This window comes from Chiloscyllium plagiosum, chromosome 4 (assembly GCF_004010195.1).
Source record: "Chiloscyllium plagiosum isolate BGI_BamShark_2017 chromosome 4, ASM401019v2, whole genome shotgun sequence".
NCBI lineage: Eukaryota > Metazoa > Chordata > Chondrichthyes > Orectolobiformes > Hemiscylliidae > Chiloscyllium > Chiloscyllium plagiosum.
The window spans coordinates 127,540,714-127,552,126 of NC_057713.1; the positions used below are offsets into that span (position 1 = coordinate 127,540,714).

General features: G+C 38.6%; 1 protein-coding gene across 8 annotated transcripts in view; it reads right to left on the bottom strand.

Annotated features, from left to right (window-relative positions):
- LOC122549405 (ATP-binding cassette sub-family C member 9-like) overlaps positions 1–11,413 on the bottom strand; it is a 141,869-nt gene that overhangs the window by 100,094 nt on the left and 30,362 nt on the right. For all 8 annotated transcript variants that reach the window (XR_006311522.1, XM_043689176.1, XM_043689172.1 and 5 more), the window contains 3 exons: positions 9,642–9,794; positions 7,983–8,138; positions 6,971–7,159 (listed from right to left, as the gene is read on the bottom strand). Coding sequence is in view for 7 of the 8 variants with exons in the window: in XM_043689176.1 (XP_043545111.1) it covers positions 6,971–7,159; positions 7,983–8,138; positions 9,642–9,794 (498 nt within the window). In the remaining variant the exon portion in view is untranslated. The remainder of the gene's footprint in view (positions 1–6,970; positions 7,160–7,982; positions 8,139–9,641; positions 9,795–11,413) is intronic.

The window sequence follows — 11,413 nt, forward strand, 5'->3', positions numbered from 1 at the left end:
CATTTCCAAAGCCCCTCCCCCAAGTCCCTCCTCCCTACCTTTTATCTTAGCCTGCTGGACACACTTTCCTCATTCCTGAAGAAGGGCTTATGCCCGAAACGTCGATTCTCCTGTTCCTTGGATGCTGCCTGACCTGCTGCGCTTTTCCAGCAACACATTTTCAGCTCTGATCTCCAGCAGCTGCAGTGCTCACTTTCTCCTCTGATCTGTTACAGAACCAGTATAGACAACTGCAGCTGACAACAGCCAACGATAAGCAACTATAACAGTTGCAAAATATCATTACTCAGGGTGGCCTGACAATGTTAGAAGTAGTTTTCGAGAAGATTTAATCATTTTGGATATACAGACAAATTTACAGTATCACCATAGATCAGCTTAAAGGGCAAATAGCTAATTCAGTTAGCGCATTTTGAGAAGATTTGTAGCTCAGGTTGAGGTTCTGGATATAGATTTCCCCCTGAGCTGGAAGGTTAATTTTCAGATGTTTTGTCATCATACCAGGTAACAGCTTCAGTGAACCTCCAGATGAATTCAGTCACAGTGTGTACTACCCATGACCACAAAAGAGAGTTTTGGACATCTTATTTAAGAAACAAATACTAGGACTGGAGACAGTCCACAAATGTTCATTAGGTTGATTTTGGATATGTTGAGATTTTCTTGTGAGGAGAGGTTAAGTAGGTTGGCCTTGGGCTCGTTAGGGTTTAGAAGAGGAGACATTATTGAAACACAAGTTTTTAGGGCACTTGACTGGGCGGATGTTGATCTAGGTCCCTGACCACATGAATCATACTTTATCCCAAACCCACTGACTCAACTTCTTCATATCTTATTCATTTTACAAGTAACCCACATGATAATCATAGCTCTGGGGATTTGTATCATATTATTAATACAGGTAGAGTGATCATGTATGCATGCTAATGTATCATAACTTGTCTATCTTTCAGGAGAAGGATAACTGGCAGAATGGGTCCTCACTCAATTCGGGGAAAAGACCGTTGAGCTCAGCTGTCAAGTAAACAAAGGGGAATATATGTTGAAGGTGAGACTGAACATGAAGAACCATCTCACGAGAAAAGTTCCAATTTGCACATCAAGTATCAACAGTTTAATGAACCTTTGGGTAAGGATGGCACCACACAACACTAACAAACCTTTACGTTTATCTCGGTGGCCTCTGGATCACCGAGCCATGTGAGTGGCAGAAGAGGAAAAACCCCAGTCCCCAAGCCCATCTCTCCCAGGCCTACAAAATACACTTTAGAGGACAAACAGTTTAGACTAATAGAGGATGCACCTCAGAAGGTAATGCATTTAGAATAAGCTCAGAGTCACATATCCATGAGCACAGCATTGGAACAGATCAACAACTGGAGGAAGGAGGAACAGCCAAGGCCTCCAATCTCAGAACTGCTGGAAAACCAAACCTAGTCGAGTCCAGTGCAAATGACAAGCCACTAGAGTTGTCCATTAATGAGTTGATGGAGAGGCTAAGGCAAGCTGTGAAATATCTGGCAGATGTGTCAAAAAAACCTTGCACAGACTGGATCAAAGTTCTGTCTGATGCCATAGTACTTTATGTAAATAAGGAGTAGAGCAGAAGTTCCCTGGATAGCAGATGCACACATACAAAAATTATTGTGTGTTGTCACAAACAGGCTGTACACTAGGATGTAAATCCCACTGCTATGCAGGAACTTGGCTGAATGATGGAGCTCAGAATACCATATAGGAGCAGTTGATGGTCACTTGCACTAGCAGGAACTCACTTGGATGCCTAGGCCCATAGTAAACTGAACAAGCTGAATTGTTTTTCCTGTAAAAGGGTATCAATAACCTCACAAATGCACTTGCTGACTGATGACTGGAGACATAACATAAATCCCCAGTTAATTTTTGAATAGAGCCAATGATGAGGAAGCTCAATGCTGCTGTGATGGTCAGACCCACAGGCATAGTGCTTCCTCCCAAGCCTAACAACTGCAGATCTGCTTGCAGGTGGTGGCAAGTGTAATTAATGGTTAAACTACTCCTGTAAAGATTTCCTCTGCAAAGTCCTTAACTTTTCTGGAGGTAGCTGGGCTGTCTTCTGTACACCCTGTGGACTGCCTCAACATTGTTGAAGGCCAGTACTTTCCTCAATGTGCTGCTTGTTCATCCACAGCTTCAACACCCCCCTACCCCTGAATCTCAGATTCTGCTGTTGTTACTCTTCCCTTCTCTGTTTTCATTTTATTGATGTTAAAACAGCTTCTGTGTATAATAGTTCCAACATCTGGCACAGAACTCCTAGTCTGTGAACAAAGGCAGGAATAAGATGCTTCTCATTTTGCATTTTGCCACCTGTACAGACAGCAATCACTAAAACCCCATGACTTGTTCTCCCCTTTTCTGATGCTGACAGATGCAAGATGTTGGTGTTTATTATCTTAGCTTTGTATGCATTTGCCAAATAACACAATGTGAATCTATTTGACCTTCATTAGGTCCTGCAATGCAGCTCTGAAACTGAAAGGTTTAACCTGCAGAACAATTTCATTGCAAGTAGTTGACCCTCATATACATAGACCTGTGAATGGTCTTGTATGAACAACTGCGCATTAAGCCCCCTCACCCCATCCTAAGCTTCTGTCAGCACTGCTGATAAATTTTCTTGCAAATGACTGGAAATGATTGAAAGGTAGTGATTTCAAGCTTTTATACCTTAATTGTCTTTTACGTGCAGTGATTGTTCATCTTTGTTGCCAGGGGCTCAAGCGATTGCATACAAAATTAGCTTTTGACAGTTATACTGAAAACAAAAAATACTGGCGATCACAGCGGGTCAGGCAGCATCCATAAACAAGGTCAAAAATCACATCACACCAGGTTATAATCCAACAGGTTTATTTAAAAACACAAGCTTTTGGACCCTTGCTCTTTGCATGTGAAGAAGGTGCAAGGCTCTGAAAGCTTGTGTTCTCAAATAAACCTACTGGACTATAACCAGGTTTCTGATGAATCAGGTTTCCTGATGAAGGGCCCCTGCCCAAAATGTTGATTTTCCTGTTCCTCGGATGCTGCCTGACCTGCTGTGCTTTTCCAGCACCACTCTTATCTCAATTGTAACCTGGTGTCGTGTGATTTTTGACCTTGTCCAAACCAATCCAACACTAGCACCTCCACATCACAGCATCCACGGACAGTGAGTAAGCTAACATTGAGTCCTGATGACGGTTATAGTTTTGATAACTTCATTTGGGTGTGTATATTCATTGTACATCCAAACACATCTGAGACTTTTTTTGTATCACGCATTTCTTCATTTGGAAAATAACTTGGAGATGGTGGTTGCTAATTTTGATTTCAACTCATTCACTCTCTACTGTCTCCCTTTCAAATATACTTTCCCTTCCATAATTTTTCACTTCGTTTCTCACCTGTCCTTCAATTACTCCTCTTTGACTATCAGCCTTTTGATTATCTCCCCGGTTTTTCCTGCTCTTCCCCCTATCCCATTCCCACTGATATCCCCAGAGGAGCCTATTCAGCCTTCAGCCCTAATATTACATAATTATGTATAAGGTAGTAGACTTCTTTGACTGAGACTTCTCACGAACTAATCAATTTTAGAGAGGCTTTTATCTTAATGCTAAACATCTGCACAAATAAATGGCTACTTTCTGAGGGAGGCAAATTTCTATTCACCAGAGCTTAGAGGAAGCAGTTGACTCCACCAGGTACACGTCTCATTTATATAGTCATGCTATGAACAGATGCATTTCCAATTTTTGGCCAACAAAACTGTACCCATGAACATAACTTAAGCAGGTTGGGGTGCTATGAAAATTCATGATATACTTAACGAATGCGAAAGACGTTATCATTTATAATTTGGGAAATATGACTGCTTGTAAAGTCCTCAGAACTTAATAGAAAGTTTAACTCAATTTCAAGAAGTAAAAGTTTTGCCTCCAGCCGAAGTACCAACCGACCATTCTCAAAGCTTCAGGTGGGCCTGGGTAATACCACCTAAAATACAACTCTCCATATTGATATCTTAACCTTCTATCTAACCTGATCAAGTTTTTTTGATTTTCAGTTAACCTAACTAACATCAATGTTTTTCTTTGAGGGTGGGGTAAGTGGAAGAGAGAAGATGTACGAGATCCGGAGCTCCAATTGTTCTGGACTTGTCAACCACAGGAAATTGTTTCTCAGCACAGTATCTATTCAATTGAATTTAATTAATTTTCAAAACACTTCATTTACCAATTAATTTTATATAATCAACAGTGTATAAGTCAAGTACATGCAATTTGATATCATTTAACCCCCTTATGGGCCCAACGTCATTTATGTTGTGCCTCTGCCAAGATCCATGTATCCTTTCTGAGCACAGATGTCCAAAACTGAATGTAGTACTCTGGATAGGGTCCAACCAGAGCCAGGGACAGCTGTAACATAAATTGCAAACTATTGTATTCTAGCCCCTTTCAGATCGAAGTCAACATTCCATTAACATTCACAATAATTATCCAAGAAGAGGTCAAAGGAAGCATTTCAAAGGCTTTCCTCAAGAAATGCAATATCAATATCAATGCACAGGACACCTTCGTTCAGAAGATGCTGACTTGGAGCAAACTCCTACATGAAGGGACACAATTCTTCCTTGAACACCCATAGGCAAGACAAAGTACAGAAAAGGAACACGACAACAATCTCAAGGCCAAGGACAACTTCCGCCTCCCAGAAACACTTACCATACTTCTAGTCAGAGACACAGCACTAGAATTGAGCTCATCAGCCACAGAAGGACCCACAGAATCCATGACCAGTGACACAGAATTTCCATTCTTGTTAGCGACTGGTTGTTGATTACAATAAATGTTCAATAGCTTTGAGTTATCTCTGTACTTGGATCCCTAAATCCTTCCATTCATCCATAAATCCTATTTTGTCCTATTTAAAAAGTACATAGCGGATGATTCCATACTTTGCCACGTTGAGTTCTATCTGCCAAAGTTTTAGCCAATCACCTAATTTATTATTGGCCATTTGCAACTTGCTGCTCACACCTGTTTGTTTTTTTTACTGTGCCAAAGGAGGTAATGTCATTAGTAACTCAAATTTATAGCTTTCAATTCCTTTATCCAAGCCATTTTTAAATACGGTGAAAACTCAAAGCCTCAATGCACAGTCTTGCAGGGCAGCACTTGCCATACCCTACCAAATTTGGCTACTTACTTCATATCCCTATTTCTTGTCAAAAGTAACACAATTATACTACCTCTTCCACAATTTATCTTTGCAATAACTTTTTAAAGCAGCAGGCATGATTTGACAGGTCAGTTTCAATCTGTAAGAGTCATGAATTACTGTCTCAACATGCTCCCTGAGTCCAATATAATTTCCTTCACCTCTCGCATTAATTTCTGAAATCGAGAAACATTAGCCAAAAATATGTGATTGATTGCCTTTAAATTAAAAAGAAAATACTGTAAAATATTTCCAGAGTCGTTTCTAGTTCCATTCAACAGCTTAGAGTGCTTTGATTCTCCTTGAATGACATAAGAGCAACGTCTCAAATTTGCCTGGGCAAGTGAAGAATTCATATTCAAATCACCCCTATCATCACACTTTGAGATGGAACATATACCATCCACTGTTGCCATTGTAAAGAATGAGGTCACTTGTATGCAAAAGAGAACAAGGAAGATAAAGAAGGGATTTTTTTTCAAGTGTAAAACTCTGACCGGCTGTAAAATTAACAGATGCATTAAAGCCTCACATAACATCAATCACTTCAAAAGCTCTTTTATGCAAGCCATTTAAGGAAGGTCCAACTAGAAACAGCTCATATCACAGAACAATTTAAATGAAGCTTTAATTCTTTTTAGGCTTCTGATAAATCAAAAGTAGAAATTCTGGGAAAAACAGTAACAACACAAAATAGTTGGTACTTCAGTTATCCAAGATTAATAGTTCAAGGTAAAATATGGCATTTGTAAATGTGGCTGTTTTAATTATGAATTTAGAAAGTTTATGTAATAGATTTTTCCCCAAAATTATTATTTTGTCAGAGCTTAATCCTTAATATTGGCAACATTCCATCTGGAATGATCAACTTTGAAATGCTTCCATAAAATGTGAATAGGTGAACACAAGTGGCCATAGAAGGCAATTGTATTTTATTTCCCTTCTTGTTTCACATTTTCACAGTACGACATGTCAGACAAGCAATTATCACAACTCAAGACAGTGGAGAGATCAGGTGAAGTGATGGGGAGATAGATCTGCATGTCGTCATCACACAGTAGACAGGCAGGCAGACAGACATTCTTTTTAGGTATTGTCGCCAAGGACAGCATGTAGCTGAAAACCAGCAATTAATCCTAGGATATCACCATAGATAATGGTTCAGGAGTGGGAAGCGAAGTAATTACATGTGAATCTCTGATCATGGTTCAGTCAAGAAGAATGAAACTAGCTGAAGGCAGTCTGACCTATTTGGACCAGAGAGTAAAGGAGTTCGGGGAAAAGGAGGCGATCAGCTCCAATGGCTAAAACTAAAAGGACGGAGAGGGATAGTTTGCTACAATTGGATGGCATATGTAAGTCTGACTAAGTTACAACATCATGACCAGGAGGAATCCAAATTAGAGGGATACAAAAAGAAACCAAATTTCCACCATTTTCAACCAATGAAAGGAACAGCTCTCACATTACTCATGTTCATAATATCACCAAATCCCCCAAACAAGTGCTCAATTCCAAAAAGAATTTGAAGACAGCATACAGTAGCGACTAAATGCTCAAAAGGGAGAGTTAAATAACATTAAAATCACAATAATATTTAGAATATAAATAAGAACTGAATTTCCCCAAATAAGAATGACTTCATGCAAATTATGTTTCAAAATTAGATTTTTGATGCTTATTTAGTAACCTTGTATCCCCCAATACTTCAGCATGTGACCATTACCTTTATGCTCTGCAGCATTTCATTTGATTTTTTTATTCTGTCATCTGAACATTCCATTGTTTTTCTTTGAATAGACGTAAATCGTTTTGAGATGAAGTACTGTAGGGGGATGAGCATAATGACGATAGATGCCCCTATCAAAGCACTATATCCCAATTGCATATAGAGTAATAGCACTGCCAGTATAATCTGAAATCAAAATACAATTAATGCATTTAATAGAACATAAATTATTCATGTTGCAATAAGTACTAAAGCAAAATCAAACCAGATTCACACTCTTGTAATAAGAGTTAGTCTATCTCCATGTCAAACATGTAAAATGGGTAATTTCAAAAATCCCTAACAGTTTATCATCCTAGCTTATTAGTTAGTGTGGAATTTGAATAATTTGCCCTTAAGTAAAGCCACTGTACCTCATGTTACCTTACATCAGCACATTTTGTTTACAACAGGATTTGCTTTGCATACCGAACTGACTTTTTCTAATAATCTCCAACAACAGAATATGGAAAGTTTGAACTTTGTCCACACAAGCTCAAAAGAACAGTATTGCATCTTTGACTTACACATGCTATAGGCTTCCAGACTCAACCATTAATTTAATAATTTCAGACCATAATTTACAGGATACAACCTTAGTCTAATTTCTTCCCTTGTTTCTGCTTTCAGATGGCAGGATTCCCAAATCTGCCATTCGCATGCTCTAATTTGGAAGTAATCTTGCTCAGCCTTAACATTTGCTGGAGACATGAATGAATTCGGTAGCTCGGGAATGGAATTTGTGAAGGCGACTGAAGATAATGGCTACAAGTGTTCCCCATATTTAGCTGGAGGAAATTATTCTTAATTTACTACTAAATGCCTGACAGGTAGTGTGACAAATTAGACATTATTGACAGCCTGTGGGCTAAACTAAAGGAGAAAATTTCAGATGTGATTTACTTTATACATAACTTTTTTCATTTTCCATTAAATCAACATTCATTTAGCTTTTATGTAGATAACATACCTGTGCTGGAATTGCAATGACATAGTATCCCATAAATGCTGCCATCATTATTTGAAAAGCATCCACTGACATGTGATTGATTATCTGGCCTACGGTCAGATGACCACCACTCAAGACCCATGTAGGCAGTGACAAGGCTTTCAAGTAAATCATCGTCTAAGAAAATCAATGGAGAACACACTGATGTTACCACATTGAGGATCTCATTTACCAAACCATTTTATGTTACAGTTGTACTATTTTATAGAAAAGAATTAAGGTTACACATTAACCAAATACTCCAGCACTTTGCTTTAAAATCAAAATCACAGACTCATGAAATCAATACAATGTGGACAATAAGCAAGGAGGGAGTCAAGGTATCTACCAGCAGTCAGGAAATCCAGAAATACCAGGAAATTGGAGGTGTTGCCAAATTCAACTAAAGGCTAAAGAATTTTTTTAAATCTGACAGTCAGCCACACTGAAGATGGGTTTGCTGTCAGACAGGAAAGATGTATTTCAAAGCAACGGGCAAATCTGGGTTGGGAAGAAAGATTGCTGTTGGATTATGAGTGAAGGAAGGGCAAAAGGGAGAGGCAGATCATAGGAGGAGACAAGGTTTGAAGATCACCAGGAAGATGACGAATTACCATGGAGGGCAGCAAGGGGGGGAAAAATACACATCAGTGCTTCCTGGTTCCAAAAGCAGTGTTAAATTAGTACTTGATTGCTGAATCTGGACTTTGGGAATTCTTGCCTTCTTTTAGCAGCTGCTCCCTGAGCCCTGGTTAACATAACTCACAGGTGATACATTCATATGGCTGCTAAATTCTGAACCACGACCTAATTTAAATAACTGCCAACTTGCTTTGCACAGTAGATTTATCAACAATAAAACTCTGCCCACTAAACCAAAAACAGTTGCACTTGCAATGGCTCCCACCCCCACCCAAATGTATGAAATAATTTCAATGGTATTGTTAAAATGCAGAGTTGCCAGAGTTCATTGTATGACAAATCCTAAACTGCAATTATAGTGCAGCATAAAGTTAGTTTTCAACTCTTGTCTGGATTTTTAAGCTCATTGTCAGTCCTTCGAAACATGGATAATGTCTTTAAAACTTTCTCATTTTGTCCCAACTATTCTTGCACAGGAAAACAGAGAAATTTTTTTTTGAACGGAACACTAATTCCTCATGCCAAACAGTACCTCATCAGCCACTGTCTGCCAGCACATAGAACATTTCTCACAATGATCCCTCAGTCCTTGGGACTTGATTTGGTTGGTCAGTTCTCTGAGGTGGCAATGAACCAGGTGCTCGAGAGTTGGAAAATCTATTGGCTATGGTAGTGGCTGGAGCGTCGGCAATGATGAGGAAGCATCAGCAGAAGAAGAGGCATTCCGAGTTCAAGAATTTGAAGTTCTTAACATGACCATTCAGAGTGAAATATACCAACTGATTTTGGGGAAAAAATGGTAACAATCTAAACCTTGATCAATAACACATTTAACACCTTAAAGCAAATTTGCTTTGTGATGTCAAGGAGAAGGAGAAAGAACATCACTAAACTTCCATCGAGTAAAACGCTTGGAAAATCTTGACAGGTTGAGAAAGGGAGACAAGATTTCAAAAACTGACTTGAAAGGTAGAGAGAAAAAAGAAAACTGCTTCTTACTTGAAGAGCTGTTTTTATGTGTATTCCATCTCGGATAACAATGTAGTATGAAATCTGTAGGCAAACATTCTGAAGGAGAACTGTACATAGCATCAAGAATGCCAATACATATCCATTACTAATAAATTCCCAGAAACTCACAAAATGTATTCCCTGTGTGAAATGAAGATATAGAACAGTATTACTTATACTATTCAAGATGACCAAAGCCTTTTCACAGCATATTTATACATATACGTTAATCTAACATCAGTAGTCAGAAAAAAGCTAAAATCTATTGTAAAGGTTGTGATAACTAGACACTTAGAAAATAATGACAGGCAGTCAACATTGATCCATGAAAGACAAATCATGTTTAACAAACCTATTTAGAGTTTCTGAGCGTGTGCCTAATATCTTCAGAATCCTCATCTAATAGAATATATACCAGGAGATGTGGTATATTTGGATTTTCAGAAGGCTTTGAATGAAAGTCCAACGCAAAAGACTTTTAAACACAAGTCTTCAAAATTACAGCATAAAATTTGGGGTAATATACTGCCATAGACTGAGAATTATTTACAGACATAAAACAGGGTAGGAATAAACAGGTCATTATCGGGTTGGAAAATTCCAAGAATTTAAAAAGTTCCTCCTCATTTTATTGCAAGTGAAACACAACCTCTTATTCTGAGACTGTGTCCCCCAGTCGTGATACTCTAGGAGAAACAGCCTTCCTGCATTTACCATGCCAAGCTCTGTCAAGGTTTTAATGCTTTGAGGAGATCACCTCACATTCTTCCAGGATATACAGACATAAACACCTCAATATCTACCCAAAAAAGACAATGCTGCCTATTCCAGGCATCAGTTTCATGAATCTTCATTGTACTCCCTCTATGACAAGTACAACTTTCTTTCAGTAAGAAAACTAAAACTATACTAAAGAGTCCAAGTGCAATCTCACCAAGGCTCTAAACAAATACAGCAGAATTTCTCTATTCCTGTTGATAAATTCTCCTACAATAAAGACCAAGATATCTATTGCCTTGCTAATTGCTTGCTATACCTGCATGTTAGCTTTCATGCAGGTTAAAAGAGAGGAAATTTGCTTGAAACCTCATCACAATCACATTGTCATAGATTGTCACCCACATTGTCACCCATAGGCAAACTTGGAAATATTACAGTTCATCCCCAAGTCCAACTCATTAATACAGAATGTTATCTGGGTCTCTGGTCTAAGTCAAGCAATAATACCACCAAGCCATTGCTTCCCCATTACTTAATGAGAATCGATTTACTTCTGCATTAAAAATATTCCACGACTGTTTCCATCAATTGTTTATGAAGACAATTCCAAATATTCACAGCCCTCAAAAAGAAAAAAAAAATCATCTATCTTAAATGGGTGATCTTTGATTTTTAAGCAGTGACCCTCAGTTCAAGATTCTTCCAGAAAGGGAGAATCTTTCAACATCTATTCCTGTCAGGGTGAAAGGGAAGTCTGGTAGGTATAGAGAATGACGGATGACTAAAGAAATTGAGGGTTTGGTTAAGAAAAAGAAGGAAGCATATGTCAGGTACAGACAGGATAGATCGAGTGAATCCTTAGAAGAGTATAAAGAAAGTAGGAGTATGCTTAAGAGGAAAATCAGGGCAAAACGGGGACATGAGATAGCTTTGGCAAATAGAATTAAGGAGAATCCAAAGGGTTTTTACAAATATATTAAGGACAAAAGGGTAACTAGGGAGAGAATACGGCCCCTCAAAGATCAGCAAGGCAGCCTTTG